Raw genomic sequence first — 19,762 nt, forward strand, 5'->3', positions numbered from 1 at the left:
GGAATAATCTGCTCAGGGTTGAGTTGTGAGGCTGAAGCAAGTTGGGACAAAGATAAATGAGGGAAAGGACTACCATTGTTTTGGGGGAGGGATGACTTCTAGTTTGTCCTCAACACCAGGAGGCCACAAGAATTTACACTGAGGTTCACAAGCCACTTTCTCTCAAAGCTATACTACATTATTTCTGGGGAGAGGAGGAAATAGTTTGTCCAAGCAATACCCCCAAGCTGCAGTATCCTGGTTTGGCTTTGAAGGAGCTTAGTCTGCTCATGTAAACATTTTGCAGAACTCCCTGGCTTGTGCAAACTGCCAGCCCATTAAATATTTGTGGAAATGGGTTTAATTTAATCATTTATTTTGGCACCCCCAATTTCCTGTTTGATTACAAAAGGAGGGAGGGACGGAGATTTTTTTTTAGAAAATCTAAATCTTCATCAGCATCTTTGCTTCAAAGCCTGCATAATGTAATAGTGCTTGGTGAGAAGGTTTGAAGCACTATAGAGACTGGGAGAAAAGAAGGCACTTTATAACCAAATTTGAAAGCTCGCTGGATAGGAGCAGATTTGAAGTCCCTGTAAATAATGCATGCTTTCAAGAGACAGGCTACAAATCATCTCTCGGGATGGTTTCTGAATGACAGACTATTTTATGAGAGACAGTAACTCAAGAGTTCATCTGTGTGCTCCTCAGTCTATATCCAAACATGATGAGGTTTGTGGGCACCGAAAATCAGAGAGATGGCAGAGCAGTAAAATAAAAAGAAGGGTATGAACCAGGCCACACCACCTTTGCTCAAAGACCTTGCACACTTAATTACAAAACAATTTTATAACCCCAGGTTTCTGTAATCTACAGGTAGATCTGGAAAAACCCAGTAAGTGTGACCAATGCTGTATTAGTTTAAGGTGTTTTGGAGGGGGAAACCTCCCCCCACAATTAAAATATATCCTATACTTGGAATTATTGAGGAACCCTCAGAAAAAAGCTGGATTAAGGTATTTTGTGGCTGCAATTCCATACAGTCAGGCGTTTAGGATACAATGGCCTACAGATAAATTCTGCCTGGGAAAGCCAAGGGAAATCATCAAAACCATGAAAAAGCAAGAGTTAGAATATTTAGGACATGTGATGCAACACCTGGAAAAATATGGCCTCCTTCACTTCATCCTCCAGGGAAAGATTGAAAGCAAATGAGGTCCAGGCAGAAGAAGAATACTGTGCCTTCAAAATCTAAGGGGCTGGTTTGAACAAAACTCAACAGCACTTTTTCATGTGGCTGTTGATAAAGAGGATCACCTACATGATCGCCAGCGTCCGATGACGGATATGGCACAAGAAGAAGAAGACAGATCAATTGCAAATTTAGCCAAACCAACTCTGCAGATTATCTGTGCTGAATGACTGGGTTCACATCTCAGACTAGCCTGGCATGTGGTTGGCTTCCTCAGAGTTGTGAGTTCCTCCAAACTGCTTCATACAAATTCGGTGGCACAATTTGAGGTGCAGAATTTCAGACTTGTATTTCAGCACTTTGCCAGGTCTCCTGTCCTCATTCCTACCCTTTATCCCCCTCCTTCCCACAAAAACAAGTAAACAACCACCAGTCGCCATTCTCTTTTGGTAGTTACTGCACCACCAAAGTGACTTCCTCTGGCCATGTAGAAGGTCAGAAGGCTGAACTGGGTTCCTGACCTCTCAAAGATTCCAAATTCCTGATTTATGGCTTTGGGAATAGTATGAAGTCAGCCAAGTATGTTTATTGAACAACCACGTTTAAGCAAAACTGGGCTTAATATGTGAACTCATTCACTGTGAGAAACAGATGAAACATATCCTGTCCTACCTCTTGGTTCCCACTGAACTGAGAGATAAACTAATGGTAAACATTATATCTCACTCGTCTAACTTATTAATTTCCCTCCCCACGTTGATATTCATTTCACCCAGAAGAGCTAACTGTTTTGCTCTTATCAAAAGACAGCAGAGGGAATGCTTGTCTAACAATGGATAAACAAATTTAGTAGGGGTGTGTGTGTGCTGTGTTGGTTAAAAAAGAAGCAAAATCAAGGTTACTAATACCTGAATTAACATCTCTTGTCCCTGAGGCAATGGCTTCTTAATCAATAACCTGGTGCTATCAGGCAAATCAATATGCAATTTAGTAGTTTTCTTCTACCTTCCTCTTGATAATGCTTTTTTCCCCCTGAAGGCCATCCTTTCCCTATCACCCTCAGGCATCTTTTAGTAATGGGCTTACAAACATATCATGATGGACTTTTCCAAGCTTCACAGTGAAGAAAAAATATCTCCCCACTTTCTTTGCTCTGCTCTTTCCATCCTGTTTTATTTTATTGGTTCTTCCTTTGTTCTGTCCAGGCCTGAGAGCCAAAGCTTCAACATTTAATCTCAATAAAAAGTCAATTATGGATTCATGGAGTCCTTCCTAGAGGATAGTAGTCCTTAAACAACTTTTAGCAGGTAAAGCCATCCAGGAACAACAATAGATGTGTATTAAGGCCAGCAAAAGTATCCGACCCGGAAAATCTCTCTGATTATTATATACATATATTGCTTGTGATGAGTTTTGCGTCTTCTTATTAAAACAAGAAGACATCTTCTGTTGATAGCAGCTCTACTACCCTGGACTTTCTTTAGCTTAGGTCAGGGGTGTCCAATCTTGGCAATTTTAAGACCTGTGGACTTCAACTCACAGAATTCCTCAGCTGCAATTCTGGGAGTTGAAGTCCGCAAGTCTTAAAAGTTGCTAAGGTTGGACACTTCTGGTTTAGGCAATACAATATTGCATTTATTACATGACAAAGACCTGCATCTCCTTAGCTGGAACTTTTCCAGATTTCTATCCAGAAAAATGGATGTGGTCAGCAAGTAGATCAAAAGCTTCAAGACTGAAGGAGCTCTAAAAATCCTGATCACTCGATCAACTCTTCAAGTTCTGGGAAACCAAGAAAGCATTTTACAGTCATGAAGTTAGACTGTGATTAGATGTGATTCAAAATGATGCTTCATTGTGCCTTGTGGGATACTTATCTGTACATTACTAAACCACCCATCTTTTCTTTTATGTCTTCATTGTTCTCTCCTTCAGCTTAAAAAAAAATCTGCAAAATTAGCTGCTATTTTTCTACTGCATCTTCAAATTGATTCTGAATTTCTTTCAGCATTTTTGCAGGGTGGGGATTATGGCTTTGTCATGCTTCTGAGCTTCTTGTTGCAAGGTAGCTGTATTGTAATTATCTTGCAGTTTTTTTTTTATCCATCCCTTTTTTATCCGTTCCCAGAGGAGACTCTGCTTCCTTAACTGATAAAGTCCTGGAAGGAATGCCCTCCCAAGGTCTTCCTCTGGGGTTGAACTGAAGTTTGGGAAACCAAGAAGGCTATTGTTCTTGAGGAACAGGATTGCACCAAGAGAAGGCATTCAATATACCCATTGGTTGCACGTGCTGTAATTAAACTGATTAAGAACCAGACTGAAGGTCAAAGAAGTGAAGATGTGAACACATGGGATGTAATCAAAGCCCTACACTATTTTATATACATTGTGGAGTTCTGATTGCATGGTTCTGATTGCCATTTGACTTCTTGGAGAAATTTTAAATAATCTAAATGATTGCAGAAACAGAAAAGAAGGAAGGAAGGAAAGGAAGGAAGGAAGGAAGGAAGACGTAGCACCTTAGCATCATGTTAAAATCAGTTATACTACAAACTAGATTTTTCCCCTATAATTGGCAAGGTACCTCATGCAGAAAATGGATGGTCTAAATTTTCATTAGCACTAAAACAGCTATTCCAGAAAGTGACAAGCGTTTCTCATTTAACTGAAATGTGTCTGGTCCCTCCTGGTTTCTTCCAAGTTCTGGAATAAATTTGTTAATTTCATTAACAAAGCAGTTTCCCAAGTCTTCCCAAATGATTAATATATTGATGGCACTTTGGGGGATGCTCGGAATTTGATAACCCAGATTTTAATTTTATCAATTAATAAACTACGTTTGATTTTACATTCTTAACATGTTCATTTTTTCTATTTTTTACAGTCCTGGAGAAACAGTACACAAAAACTATTCTGTAAATGTAGAAGTGAGATCTGGCTCACAGAAGAAAGCAGCACAAGAATGCTCAAATTTTAGTCATTTAGAGTTTACTAGAATTGTCCAAGAAGTGGCCTACCGATTCTTTGAAAAAATTGACAGTATAGGTAGTCCTCAACAGACGACTGGTTGCTTAGTGACCATTCAAAGTTCCCACAGACCTACTTGGCAGGCACTTATGACCTAGATTCGAAGTTCTGATGGTCACTTCCTATACCCCTTCATGATCACATGACTACACTTAAGGTACTTGGTAACCAGGCCACACTTAATGGCAGTTTGCAGCTTCCCGTGTTCACATGACCGTGTTTTATCAGTGTGGCTAAAAACCAGCATTTACTTACAGTTTTCAGAAACCCCTGCCCAAAATGAATCATTGGTTTGCTTAATGACTGTGGCATTTGTTTAATGGCTGCCATAACCATCACAAAAAAGATTGTAAAATTGGGTTGGTTCGTAGTTTATCACTATCACAATGTCTAGTTTGATGAAAAGAAGGACTAGGGGCGACACGATAGCAGTGTTCCAATATCTCAGGGGCTGCCCCAAAGAAGAGGGAGTCAAGCTATCCTCCAAAGCACCTGAAGGCAGGACAAGAAGCAATGGGTGGAAACTAATCAAGGGGAGAAGCAACCTAGAACTAAAGAGACATTTCCTGACAGTCAGAACAATTAATCAGTGGAACAACTTGCCTCCAGAAGTTGTGAATGCTCCAACACTGCAGAAGCTCTCACTGAGAAGAGATTGGGCAACCATTTGTCTGAAATGAGCAAGGGGTTGGACTAGAAGACCTCCAAGGTCCCTTCCAACTCTGTTATTCTACGAGTTACAATCATTACAGGCAGACTCTATTACATTTATAACTTGAGAACTAGCTGTAATTTGGTTAAGTCTCTTATTCAGTCAGGTAGCGTCTGATTATCTTATTCAATTCAAAGGATGCTGCACAGAAGGTTTCCTTGTCTCCAAAGCATCATCATTGCTGAAGAGTAACTGCTTGTACATCAGTTTTCTCTGATGCTCAGAAAACATCTGCTGATCAGATAGGTGTCTGCTAGAAAGCTACCTGAACAAGCAGGATAGGATCTTTTCTCCTGCACTTTGGAGAAGGGAACCGACAACATTTGAGCAAGTTCCCAAGAGGGAGGCATGATGAGTGACAAGTGGCTGCACAATGGCAAATGCTCCATGCTTAGGTTGTTTTCCTCATCTTAGCGTTATCAAATCAAAACAACACACAGTTTTTCTTCTGTTGGACCTGGAGCCTTTTGAAGTGACAAGTAAACTTGAGTTATGAAACAGAAAAACTTAAGTTGTCAACCTGAATTTTTTTCACTGCAAAACAAACAAAGCCATCGACAGTGAAAAGTATGTAAATTGAATGGATTGAATTCTCTTGCCATATTGTAGATGGGAGGTGAGATATAAAGCATTGCTGTAGGTGGATAGAAATATGCTTACGCCTTCCAACATATATAAAAAGGAAAAGGAATGTGGGCAAGCTAGGTTCATTAGCTTATGAATTCACATGAACCTGATTAATGTTTAGGATTAACAAAATATCCTGAAGCGGAATCTGATTTAGTTTGCTTTGTGTTTTAATAAGAATTTATTGAAATTCATATTGTTCGTAATAAATGGGGCAGAAAGAATTTGATTCTTTTTTGAAAAAGGGAGCAAAGGAAAACAAATCAGGCAGATGCTTGCATCTTATTTCTCTATTTCCAAGAATATTGATAGCATACTTGGGGGAGGGTGAAGAGGAAGGGTGAGTGGTAAAACATTAGGCCTTTTCTACAATTTCAAAATTGAGTAGGATAAACAGAAGCAAGTTGATCGTGGGTTTCCTTCCCCAATGTCTGCTGGAGAGACTCTCTCATAACTAGGAGAAAGAGGTTTGTGAAAATTGGTTATTGAGGGAAAAAAAAAAATCTGTCGTGTGGATTTCTGTTTCTTTAAATACCGTGGCTTGTAAAAAATCTTCATTTCTAATAAGTCAAAGTTTATTAGGGAAAGAATAAGCTTATCACAACATAGCATTTCTTGGGTTTAGTTCTATTTGTTTCCCACATCTGCTGATTAAGTGCATGTATAATTTAATTTAGGTATGCCAATGAAGGCATGCAAATTCTTGTTTGAAAAAAAAAAGGCAAAAGAATGTTTTGGTTCAGAAATTTAATAAATCTGGGAAGAGCTTAGTTATGTTCAGACACAGAAGTGAAGAGAACAGGATAATGGCTTACTATAAGACTGTATTGGCTCCTACAGCCCCTTATTGTTATCCATGTTGGTTGGTGTGGTAGGAGCTGAAGTCCAAAACATTGGAAGAGCATCTGGTTATCTACATTGGGCTATGAGGTTGATTAGCAGGGCCTTCAGGGGTGCTCAAAGTGTGAAGACCAGCCCATGGCATATTGTTGCCTGAGGTAAATATTACGAATGATGTGAAATGATGATGCTGGACAAAAAGCTGAATTGGTCTTCAATGCTTGCAATGAACCAGAGTTCTGCCAAAATAGGGGACAGAGGCCAGGCTATGAGTCCTATAATTCCTTAACCTTTCACCATTTTCTCCCATTTTCTCTGAGGTAACAATTTGAGTCCATCATACAAGAAGGCCAGCTCTTTTACACATACTGAATGTCAGATATGGTCCTATGCACCCTAGAATGCTATCTCTGAATTTGGTGAGATCCCCTAAAAGGACTCTTTTAAGTTCCTCTTGAAGACCCTCGCTCTTCATCCAGGCCTTCTGTCTGTTGGCGTCCTTTTGCTTTGCTTTGGTTTTCCATTCTTCCCCTCAGTTATTACAAGGAGTATGTCATTTCATGCCTTTTTAATTTATCATCTATTGTTTGTGTTTTTTTAATGCTGATTTTCAATTTAGATTGGGAGTAGGAGTAGCAGTGGCAATAACAGGGATGGGGCTGATGAAAATTGTGATGGAGACTTATCTAAAACTGTCTTTAATTCGGTGGAGACTAGAAGCAAGCCAAAGCTTGCCTTACTTCCCTTCGGACAGCTGTTCTACTCAATACAGCCAAGCTGGAGACCGATGGAACAGGCTCAATGAACATGGCATCCATAACATAACTCTGATGTTAATTTAAATATGCAGTTTGCTCCTACGGTTGGCAGATAATAAATTTGTGACAGCACTGAAACAGCAGAAGTCTCCAGAGACCAGGGTCAACTCTGCAGCCTCCTTCTCTTTCTCTTGCCTTGAATGAATCTGACTGCTATGATATGAATAATTGGGCTCTCCAGAGATTTTCACAATTGTGAGTTTATGCAGTGCCTGTTAGGCTTACAGTACAAATCCCACCGCGTAGCGAGGCGGCTTTTCAGATGGCAAAAGATCAAAGCAACGTAGTGTCATTTTCTTATGCAACATGCATGCCTTCTGTTTTCCTTATTTTTAATTATGAATGTATTCCTAGACATGGGAAGGTCTCAGAAGAGATGAGATTTCTCAGCCAAAGTTTGCTTGTTTGTTTGTTTATATTTGTTTTGGAGATCCTTTTCCCCAGAGAAATCTACCAGGTCATTTCCGTTGGTAATTTGCAAATTCTACGTTTTTAGGTTAGTTTAGACTTTCAAAGGGCAGACCACTGAAGAAGAGGCACTGATGCATATGAGTGGATTTTAAGGACTAATTCTTGCTTGCAGGATGATCTTGTTTTTATTACTGATGGCTGTGATGGTTTTGTGTGTGTTAGTAATTTTTTATAAGCCTAAAGAGATTGTCAAGACCCTTTGAGATTTCCTTTACAGCTGATAATACTGTATGTCTATGAAGAAGGAAGAAAAGCAAGCTTGATTTGGGAATTAGGATGAGATGAGAGCATGTACAGTAAATACCTGAAGCCAATAAATATTACGCCACTATTGCAGACTATACAACCCTCCACCTGAGTCATTTGAAAACTGGTGTTTTGTTAACTGAAATGGGGAAGCCCCAAGTTTCCATGAGCCATCTTGGAGAGATTCTCATGTGCAAGCCAATTCCTTATTGCAATACATTTTATGTTAGCCTGCTCTTGAAAATTATTGATCAAACTATCCCAGATTTGAAATGCTATCAATTTCCATTGCAGAATTCAAAATGGTTGTCCAGCAAACCCCTAACCAATTATGACCCTATGACCTTTTGAAAGGCCTCCTGTTTCTTTTATCCATTGTCAGTAACTGTCAGCCATCATTAGAAATAAATGATGATGTAATCATTATAAATTAAATATTCAGCAAAAACACCCAACCCACCTGAATCCAACAATTAAGGGCTATATAGGACCTTTGCAGTAGTAGTAGTAGAATAGACTAGAAGCATTTGAAATGTGGATTTACAGGTGGCTGTTATGTATAAGTTGGGCTGACAAAATCAGAAATGAGGAGGTGATAAGCCACCTGGGAAAGCCAAGGGAAATCATCAAAATCATAAAAAAGCAAAAGTTGGAGTATTTTGGACATGTGATGTGATACCCAGAAAAACATAGCATACTTCACTTAATCCTCTAAGGAAAGATTGAAGACGAACCAGGTCCAGGCAAGAGAAGAAGATCATGGCTTCAAAATCTAAGTGACTAGTTTGGACAAAACCCAATAGCACTTTTTTGTGTGGCTGTTGATAAAAATAGGATCGCCAACATATCGTCTGATAACGGATATGGTAGAAGGAGAAGGAAAAAGAGAAGGAGAAGGAGAAGAAGAGGCATATGAGTACAGATTTGGCAGTTTCTTCCTTAGGCTGCTTTTCTGTCAAGAGGTCAACACTGATTTGAAGCTTTAGCATTCTGTACTTACAATGGATTGTCTTTTGCTACTTCGTTACCCCTGGTTTCATGATCAGCTTCAATGTTGTTATTGCTGATAAGTAGAGGAGTTTATTAGATCCAGAAATTAGAATGCCATTAGCTGTCCATATGGCTCCAACTTCCAACTGACCACTTCTTCTCCGCCCTGGCTTGCCCAGATCTAAACCTTACATTGTAGTGGACATCATCACATGCACAATGGATAGACTTGCAAAGAAACTCAACACCACCAGCTGGTTACTTCAAATGAGAAAAAATGTAATGAGCCACATGTTCTCACTTTTTCCCCACCTATGAATCAGAAATGATGCAGTTTGTTCACATCTATTGTTAAATAGAGGTGTGTGTGTGTGTGTGTGTGTGTGTGTGTGTGTGTGTGTGTGTGTGTAGAATATGCAAACTAGGCTGATTGTGTCTGACCACTGATGCTATAACAATGAATTGGCCTGTTTTCTATCGAGCAAGCCTGAGTGGCACATCACTGCTGAATGATTCCAGTGAAATTGAATTGGCCTTTTCTCAGGTTTTAGTTGTGCACCCATCCATCAAAAACAGTGCTTAACCAGAATGCAAGATTAATGACTGCCAGAGATTTAATTTGCTAATACCTGAAAGAGTCACTAATGGAGTTTGGGAGTGTTATGAAAGGTGAAGGAGGGGAAACTGAAGAAAACACGATTGTGGCTCAGAAAATCAGCCTTGTATGTAAGCTCAGTCATATATTAATAAGTCTGGAAGAAGCCAGAGTTCTTTGGTATCACTATAAACTCTCTAAAAAGATCTGTTTTTAATTATTTATTCTCTGTTCTTAGCAACACGAATATTTTGCAGTGCATTTTGTCTTTTAATTTCCTTAAAGTTAGAGAAAAGATTGGTTTTCTTTTTCTTTTTCTCAGCTTCCAAGAGAAGACACAACTACCATTCCACAGTTTGTTGCCTTTGGATACACACAACCATCACTCTTGAACTTCTCCATGTTTCTCTCCAATAAGGCAGCTCTTGTTCATTCAAAGGAATCTTTTATTTTGTTTTTAACATCTGTTTCTCCAGCTGGACTGAAAAGCCAACTGGAGCTTGACATGGGATTTAAATGCTTATTTCATTTAGAAGGACAATTCTCCCAAAACCTGCAATCTCCTAAAACAAAACATATTTTTTTTCCCCAGAACGAGATGAATACTATGCATTTGTAAGGATTTAATGCACAGTTCTGATGTATTCTCCATGCTTCTGGACAAACAGAAATGCAAGGTGGATATCTAGGCAGGCCTGAGATGTTTATTAGTCTTTTTAGTTGGGAGAAAATCAGGACACCATACTTCAGGTATTGTGATTTTAATTTAAGGGTTATATTTTGATATGCATATCCCAAGGGTCTCTAATTCTGCATGTGCAATTATCTGCTCTGGGCTTGCCTGGGCAAAGTACGTAACGAAGTGTTTGGACAACATTTCCACTTTCTTTCTGCAAACCAGGTCCTGCTTAAAAAAATATTACTCTCCAAAATTGATGTAACCTTGGTTTATCTCAGCCAATTGTTTACTCAATATAAGGTAAAGGTAAATGTTCACCTCAAACACACATGCTAGTCGTTTCCAGCTTTAGGGGGCGGTGCTCATCTCCATTACAAAGCCGAAGAGCCAGTGCTGTCCGAAGACGTCTCCATAGTCATGTGGCCAGCATGACTAAACGCCGAAGGTGCACGGAACGCTGTTACCTTCCCACCAAAGGGATCCCTATTTTTCTACATGCATTTTTTACATGCTTTCGAACTGCTAGGTTGGCAGAAGCTGGGATAAATAACAGGAGCTCACTCTGTTGCATGGAACTAGGGATTCAAACCGCCAAACTGTTGACCTTTCTGATCAACAAGCTCAGAGTCTTAGTCACTGAGCCACTGCGTCCCTCTTACTTATTCAATACACCATGGTTTAAAAAAACACCATAGCTCATTGACATCTTTGTCCAGCTTATGAGATAAACGTGCATATCCTCTTTGCCTGCTCTTGTAGGCAGTGGAGAAGGTCTTCCCAACGTTCAGTCTGATACTATGAGTGATGTAGGGAGAATCCATTTTCAGGTGAACAGGACTGTTAATTGAGAAATGAAGACCTAAGGAATGTGCCCTTGTAACTCATAGTAGCCTGTGATAAGTTTTTAACAAAGTTTTTATCAAAACGTCCCCATCCCCTGAATCTCAAGATGCAAATGCTTCTTAACAAATAACAGAGTTGGAAGGGGCCTGGGAGGTTTTCTAGTCCAACCCTCTGCTCAAGCAGGAAACTCTACAGTATATTATGTCAGATAAATAGTTGTCCAATCTCTTCTTAAAAACCACCAGTGTTGGAGCATCCACAACTTCTGAAGGCAAGTTGTTCCAGTGGTTAATTTTTCTAACTTTCAGGAAATCCCTCCTTAGTTCTAGGTTGCTTCTCTCCTTGATTAGTTTCCACCATTGCTTCTTGTCCTGACTTCAGGTGCTTTGGAGAATTGGTTGACCTACTCTTCTAACAAGACCATCATCAATCTCTGCAGATAACAGAAATGACTTAAGATCTATTCTGTTATTATTTGTATATGAATGAATCACTTCCCCTCCTTTCTGAAATGTATAAATAACTACAGGGCTGTGTTTAACACTATTCTTCTGGAAAGGACCCACTCCAGTACACACTACTAAATGTATAAATACTTCAGTGAGTCTTGATTATTGGTTGTTGAGTTCTGCATGTGATTCCATAGTGACAGTCAATGAACTAAAAAGAAAAATAACTTACTTCTCTGGGAGCGAGCACAGCAGAAAGCCACAATGGTGGCCATCAGGACTAAGAAAGCCACCCCAGCTCCAACGGCCACACCTATGATGACTGCCATGGGCACTGACTCTGGAAGAAACAAGAAAACAAATGAAGTGGAGAAGGAATCCTTCTGTTCCTTTTTCCTTGCTCCATGCTTACTACCAAGACCTCAATTATTTATTCTCAAGTCATTATTTATTCTCACATTTGCCCATATCATTAGTAAGACTAGTTCCTACTCAATGAAATGGACACAGGGTTAGAAATGCATGACAGACTATGATGAAGTGGGAATGAACATGTGGGTTTAGCTTATTTTGAGTCACTAACCCCTGGATCATCTGTGTTGTCAACTTTTGGCTGCCAAGTCTGGCTAGGATCCAATCCTTTTGGGCTGTTTACTTGAAATATCGAGACCTCTCTTGAGGACAGAGATAGTGGCTTTGATAGAAGTAAAATTAATATTGTGCACTTGGTTTGGGTTTCTGAGTGTTTGCAGACCAAGTATATTATTTATTGAAGGGTACAGGATAGGTTACTTTGTTATTTAAAGCTATTTTGCTTCAACCGGAAGAAAAGCTTTTGAAGTTTTTGAAATCCTTCTGTTGAATCATCTTTATGAGCATGGCTTGACTAAATTTATCCTTCCTAGTTCTGTTACTGATAGCAGCTTCTTCAAACTTCTATTTCATCTCACTCAATTTTAGACACATACTGTTCTCTGTGATTGTGATTTTGGAGAACATTGAAAGCAACCACTTCTATTTGTAAAGAAAAATCTGATTACATCTGAATTTGAAGAAGCATTAAAAGCATCCCCTTCATGAATCAGTGCTGAGGATGGAGAACCTGCAAGATAAGACTTGCTGGTCTTTATACACAGTGATTTAGGATGACATCTGAGGATGCCAACATAATTCTTGGTTCAAGCATGCCTCCAAACCATAGTTTGGTGGTTATGTTCCTGAATGGCTCTGTGTGTGCTGTCTACTTCGTGAAATGATTATTTGTGTATTTATTTATTTTGTTTATAGTGACCACAGAGATAGACCTTCTCCAGAAGGAAGTTAACTCAACACTTCCTACCATTATGTCACAAAATGACTCAATGTATGGGATAAAAATCCCATGGGTAAATTTTTGAAAAGTTAAATACAATTTTTTTAAAAAATCCTTGGTTAGTTCTTGCTTAGCTTCTGCTTTGTAACGGATTATGATTGAACGGTACTTTGGGCTGAGGACATGCTGTCTAAATTAATTGTTGCTTGTCAAAAATGATTCTGAGGAAGTGGGAGTGAAATATAGGAACATGGAATAAAACTAGCAGCTGTCAAAAATTCAACTTTTCTGTCATTTTACGTCTTCTCCATCTCTCCCAATAATCCAGCCAGTGTTTAGATTTCAGAGCCCATATGGAGAGTCCCTGCACCCCCATACAAATGATTGCAAGTTATATTTGTGAAAGGTTGACGAAGAAATGGTATGTGATGTGAAAGGAAGGGAAAAAGCTTTTCCATCCTTTGGCTGCAGGAGAACCTACCAAAATAGACTTACATTCCTGGGGGATAAATAATATATTGCTATTTCTTCACCTGGTATTACCGTCTCCATCTCAAGAGCAGCCCTACCATTATGTAAAGTGGTAGGTGTTGAGGAACAGTCAAGCTTTGGCTGAACCCCAAGTCATTCTGTTTTGCTCTTTGTTTGAAGACTTCATTCTTGGTCTGGGGACATTTCTACTTCTCTTGAGTTCATAAAGCGGCAGTAGAAAATGGTATTCTCCCACCAGGATAATAAGAAGGGTAGATTTAACAAGTGATCCTGTTAGCTTCTGTTGCCAGAATAGGGAGGGAAAAAACATATTTGGGCCAGTAAAATATAGCAATGGCAGTAACACTTAAACTTATATACCACTTTACAGTGCATTACAGCCTTCTCTAAGAGTTTTACCAAGTCAGCATATTGCCCCCAACAATTTGGATCCTCATTTTACCCACCTCGGAAGGATGGAAGGCTGAGTCAACCTTGAGCCTGGTGAGATTTTAACTGCCAAATTGCAGGCAGCCAGCAGTCAGCAGAAGTAGCCTGCAGTACTGCACTCTAACCACTGAGCCACCGTGGTTCAAGATATCTTAGCATAACCTTAATCCCAAACTATACATGGGAAGAAGGAAACAAATATCTGAGAAAGATACTGATCAGGAGAAGAATTCAAGGGAGTATTATGTTCACATTTTTTTTTAAACTTGTTATCTGGTGATTGATATGATATGGAGAACCAGACATCTCCAGCTTTTCAGCGCAAACTTAAATGTCCAGCCTGAAATGTGACAGATTAAAAAAACAACAACTGTGATATTTAGTTCTACAAAAGACTGCATGTTTTCAAGTCTCCACACAGATTCACTTGTCATTTGAAAGAAGTGGACAATTCAGAAGAAAAACATCAAAAATTGTGAAATTTAGTTTGTTGAAAGATAAAGCGGATAATTCACAAGAAAAACGTATCAGACTCATGAACCAGCTGTAACAAGGAGACTCGGTATCTATGGAGATTCTTAGTCATCCAGGTCATAGTTGTCCCAAAGGTGCTTTTTCAAGAGGCAACTGGACTTTCTGGTTTTTCTTTGAAGACTTTTCACTTCTCATCCAAGCTTCTTTGCTCTTCAAAGAAAAACCAGAAAGTCCAGTTGCCTCTTGAAAAAGCACCTTTGGGATATGAAAACCTGGTCTTGTTCATTCATTGTTGGGTGACTTTAAGTTTACACAGTTCAATGCATTAGTCTTAGCATTGTCCTTGAAGATGCTAGAAATGTCAGTTAGCGTAAACTATTGCAGTTCACATTTGGGTAGACGAACAGTAAATATTGGTGGGAACACCTGACAACTTCATTGATTTTCCATAGGATTGCAGATATATTAAAGAAACGGTTTGGTGTATTCCTGTGAATTTGGCTTGCTTTCATGTCACCCATAATGTGTAAGATTAAACTGTCTCTCAGGTCAGGTCTTGCCTAGTTTTGATTCTGGCCACTTTCATTTACCGGATTTGGAAATCATCACAGTTGCTTGTGGGGTTTGAAGAATAATTCCAGATGGAATATGGAAGAACCAGGAGATAGCTTTAGGGAACATAGACACTCTCCACAGTGCAAAGGGAATTTGTTAAAGCGGAATGAATCAGTGGAAAATTTTTCCTCTTATACATGAACCTTCTTTGCTTTTATAGCAGGTGTGTTCTCGGAGGTGATGCCCTACTGATTAGGAAAGCGTGGTGATGTAAGATTTTCATTATGTAGGCCTCATCAAGATATCAAATCAAGTTTGAAATTCTATGAGCCAGTCAAGTTAATTTTGGAGCCTGACAGGCAGTCTGAATACATAGTCCTTGAGTTACAATCTGTACCAGAACTCCTGTCATTAAGTGATTTGCTTTGTTCGTTTAAGTGAATAATGTGGTCATTAAAGCAAATCTGGCTTCTCTCATTGGCGTTGTTTGTCAAAAGTCTCCTGGGAGGGTTGTTTCAGATACATGCTGGCTGCCAAGCACTCACATTTCAATCAGGAATACAGGCAGGGGTGGGATTCGTCCAGTTTAGACCGGTTTGGGAGAACCCCTTGTTCCGATCATCAGCAGGCTCCAAACTGGTTCACTCCGACGAGCATGTGGGCCCTCCCGCCGGCCGGCCCCTGTTCTTTCCTGTGCTTTAATGTCCTTTTGTTAGAGCACAGCTGATTTGCGCGGCAGAGCGTTTTTCCATGCCTCAGCTGTTTTCTTCAGCTGCAGTTGAAGGGAAGTATTAGCTTTTATACATGCGGATCACGCACGTGGAGCATGCATTTGGCATATGCGCGTGCATGCGCAAAGCACACACTCACCAAACCGGTTGTTATACCGGTTGAATTGCACCCCTGAAGATAGGTAGTCCTCGACTTACAAGCACAATGGAGGCTCAAATTTCTGTTGTTAAGGGAGACGGTTAAGTGAGTTTCCCCCCGCCCCCCATTTTATGACCTTTCTTGCCTCAGTTGTTAAGTGAATCACTGCAACTGTTAGAGTTAGTAACAGGGTTTTTAACAGAATCTGACTCCCCCCATTGGCTTTGCTTGTCAGAAGGTTGCAAAAGCGAAACTGCGATTGTCATAAATACAAGTCAGTTGCCAAGCAGCCGAATTTTGATCACATCCCCATGGGGAAGCGGTAATGGCCGTAAGTGTGAAAAATGGCCGTAACTCACTTTTTTCAGGAATGTCGTAACTTCGGACACTAAATTAACTGTTGTAAGTCAAGGACAATAGTCGTAAGTGCATGGGCTGTTCATAAATTGTTTTTTTTTTTCCAGCCCTGCCGTACCTTCAGATGGTGATGCATTGTCTGTTTTCCTTTACAGTGGAAATATACGTCTCTTTTTCCTTCCAGGGTGAGAAAGAGATTGTGCTTATTTCAAATCTATGACAGCAACCATTGTTATTTAAAATGCCCTCTGCTTGCAGGTATCTCAGCAAACAATGGAGACACCAGTAGATGCCATCTGGCACTTTCCCCGTCTCTGTCTGTGCTGCTGTTAGGGATCTACGATGGGTGAGAGGGAGCCTGTTCGGTCTTAATGGCACAATTCATGCTTCTGCTTTTCATCCCTTTCCCACGCTTTTGTGTGTGTGATCGGGGAATGATTAGAGGTGTGGTTTCACGTCAAAAGGACAATATCAAGGGCACGGGGCTTTATATGCGTTTCCATTCTTTTGTGTACCTGCAAATAGCTATTTGCTGCTATCTGGATCAGAAGGATGATGGGTTGGGGTTTTTTTTCACCTTCCTTTTTATTTGTGTATTTTGTGTGTTGGAAAGGTTGTCCAAAGATTTAGGGTGACATTTTCAAGGCTGTCGGATAAATCAGGTATTGCTTTCTAAGGCTAGAGTGAAACAGCGTCAGCCTCAGAGGGGTAAAACCGAGAGTGGGCCTTATAGCTTCTGCATCCCTACCAAGCTGACTTTTTCTGTGCTCTATATTGGTGGTTCTCTTTTCTTCACTACAGACCTTTAAATACCTTTAGTGAAAAGCTTCTCTTCTTTCTTTTAGCTGTTTCTAGTCCAGTGTTTTTCAAGCGTGGAAACTTGTTCAAGTCCCAGAATTCTGGGAGTTGAAGTCGATCTTCAAGCTTCCATGCTTGAGAAAGAGTACTCTCGCTCAGGGGTTCTCCACCTTCTCTTTACCATGGCCCCCCTTTAAGTACCTTTTGTGGCCACGGGCAATGGCCACGGACCCGCAAGACTTAAGATTTAAATCGTAGCATTTCTTCAAATCTCCGTGGACCCCCTGTGATGAAATCACAGGCCCCCCCCAGAGGTCCGCAGACCCCAGATTGAGAACCACTGATCTATATGTTTTTGTCCATTGCTATTGATATGTTTATTGTTTGTCTATTTTGTGTGTGTGTGTGTGTTTGTGTGTGTGGACTCTAGCTCCCATATTCTGAAAAGTGCAGATTACAATGCGCTTGTAGCTTCAGCTTTTTCCAATATAATCCAACAGATCTGAGGCTGGTTTGCCTATCCAAGAATTCCTATAGATCTTTTGTTTGTTGGTTGGTTGGTTTGCATCTTTCTTTTTCTGCCAATGTTCAAGATCTTGATCCATCTCTTGGTCCCCGTTCCATTACTGAGGGCCAGATTGCCTGCAGAATTGATTCGGGACCCACTCCTGCAGATTTCCAGAAAAGTTTTGCAGCTGCTTCTTCTGGCCTTGACTTAAATGGATTTTGCTGAACTGTTCTTTTACCTGTTTGAGATTGCTTTCTGGGATGGGTTGTTTTAACTTCTCCTCGTTCTTACTGTTACCGTTATTCTTATTTTTATAGTGCTTTTATAGCTACAAATTAATGATTATGAGCCACCTTGGGAAAATTCTGTCCTTAAAAGAGGTCTAGAAATATTTCAAGTATATCAAATGAATAAATGACAGTGATGGTCCCTGTGGGCAGAAAGGGGAAAAAAAATAATAAGATGGCATCCACAACTGTGTGATTAAAGCCTTGCTCCTCCCCTTTCAATGTACAATGCGTGTGTGTGTCATCCCTCTAAGGTCAACCAAATTCGAAAACCAAAGACATGCAAGCTAATACTACTTATATTATAAAGTTTAACACAGGTAGTCCTCAACTTATGATCACCATTTGGAACAGCATTTCCGTTGCTAAGCGAGCTGGCTGTTACGTGAGTTGTGCTTTCTTTTATGGCCTTTTTGCCATGGTTGCTAAGCAAATTGCTGAACGAATCACAGGTCTTTAAGTGAATCTGACTTCTCCAATGACTTTTGCTTATTGGAAACCAGCCGGGAAGGAGGGTTGCAAAAGGGACCCTGGGATATTGCAACCGTTGTAAATACACACTAGTTGTCAAGCACCTGGGTTTTGATCACATGACTGTAAGGATGCTGGGATGGCCACAGTGGGACACTGGCTGTGTGTCACTTTTTTTCAGTGCTGTTTAGAGGTGGTATTCAGCAGGTTCTGACCAGTTCTGGAGAACCAGTAGCGGACATTTTGAGTAGTTCAGAGAACCGGCAAATACCGCCTCTGACTGGAGATTTTATAGTATCCTTCCCCTGCCATGCCCACCAAGCCACGCCCACAGAATTGGTAGTAAAGAAAAATGGAATCCCACCACTGGTGCTGTTGTAGCTTTGAATGGCCACTCAGTGAAGAGTTGTAAGTCAAGGACTACCTGTATATCAAATATTATAGTAACAGAATCTTGCAAGTCTTAATGCACCTTCCCCCACCCTCCCTTTTTCTGTATGAGAAGCGGGGAGGGTCATGATTTGAGATGCTTTCTCAAATCGCATTCCTGTCCCAGACTCGTATTTCTTTTATCTCACCATTGTCTTGGTTGCGGTTCTTCCTCCTGTTCCTCAAGGTTATTCCTTCTGCCCATCACACATAAGAAAAGAGCAGGGCTTGGATTACATGGCTGAAGAAGCCATCTTGCCATTTTAGTCTCCTCCCACCACCACCAACACCGCCATCTCCGCCATCATGAATGACCTTGAGAATCATGCAGCTTTAAAGTCATGCACGGCGACTTGATTTTGGAAGCCACCTACAACGATCCTCCAGGTTCTTAACTGGGATAATCTTGGTTTTCCCTGACAGCCTGATGGATGAGGGAGACGAGGTTGGAGGGGAGAGAGTGAAATGCCAAAATAACACAGCAATGGCCGCCTGCTTTAAATTGCGAGCCTTACTCTGTCTGCTAATGACCCATGGCAAGATTAGGCCCAAAGGAATGTGAATTTAGGAGAAACATTTTTCCTGTTCTTGAGTGGTGTGGTGGCCTAGAGATGGAGCTCTCGCCTCATAATCAGGAGGCTGTGAGTTCGATCCTAGGTAGAGGCAGATATTTCTCTCGCTGGGCTCATTGAGAATATATCTGCTGAAAAAAAACCCTCCACATTGGTGACAGGAAGGGCATCCGGCCCAGACTCTACCCCGCAAGCACTTATGGGCATTGTTAAAAGAGGATGATGATGATGATTTTTCCTGTTCTTAACCATTTTGGAATGTGGGTGGAACAGGAAAGATGCAGGCAGCCAAGGTTTCAGAGTAACACACAGGCTGATCCAGAGGTAAGTGAGAAGCTCTTATGAAGGGAAGATAAGGTCTTAATAACAAATGCAAACATGGAGAGAAGATGGTTTGTGACGGGGCTCATGCAAAGAAAATAGCCCAGAGCAGAGCAGGATGATGGGATGGGAAGAAGCTTGCAAAAAGCAGTTTTCAGAAACATGGTAAACTTAAGTCAGCAAAATAATTCCTGCATTGGAACGATCATCTCTGTTGCCCCGAAGTATCTAACCATGGTTAATTCCTTGGATTCCCACAAGCTTGGCAAAAACATTAAGTAAAGTTCTCTGGGAGACAATTGCTGTTAATTTAGCGAAGAAGGGAGGTATAGGCTATACCTGAAATTGAATTTTGCTTGTGGTCGTTTTGACATGCCAGCAGCAATTCATTTTAGAGATGAGGTTCAGTCAGTGGGACA

At 40.5% G+C, this 19,762-nt stretch overlaps 1 protein-coding gene across 4 annotated transcripts in view; it reads right to left on the reverse strand.

Moving 5' to 3' along the window:
* KIRREL3 (kirre like nephrin family adhesion molecule 3) overlaps window positions 1-19,762 on the reverse strand; it is a 704,205-nt gene that overhangs the window by 34,073 nt on the left and 650,370 nt on the right. For 2 of the 4 annotated variants that reach the window (XM_087939024.1, XM_087939023.1), the window contains one exon: window positions 11,701-11,808. The exons of 1 other annotated variant lie outside the window; for it this stretch is intronic. In XM_087939024.1, coding sequence (XP_087795150.1) covers window positions 11,701-11,808 — 108 coding nt within the window. Of the gene's footprint in view, window positions 1-11,700; window positions 11,809-18,599; window positions 18,648-19,762 lie in introns of all 4 variants that reach the window. One more of the 4 variants, XM_087939026.1, reaches the window with a different exon arrangement.

The sequence above is a fragment of the Pseudonaja textilis genome, chromosome 9 (assembly GCF_049901715.1).
Source record: "Pseudonaja textilis isolate UNSWEBS1 chromosome 9, rPseTex1.2, whole genome shotgun sequence".
Lineage (NCBI taxonomy): Eukaryota > Metazoa > Chordata > Lepidosauria > Squamata > Elapidae > Pseudonaja > Pseudonaja textilis.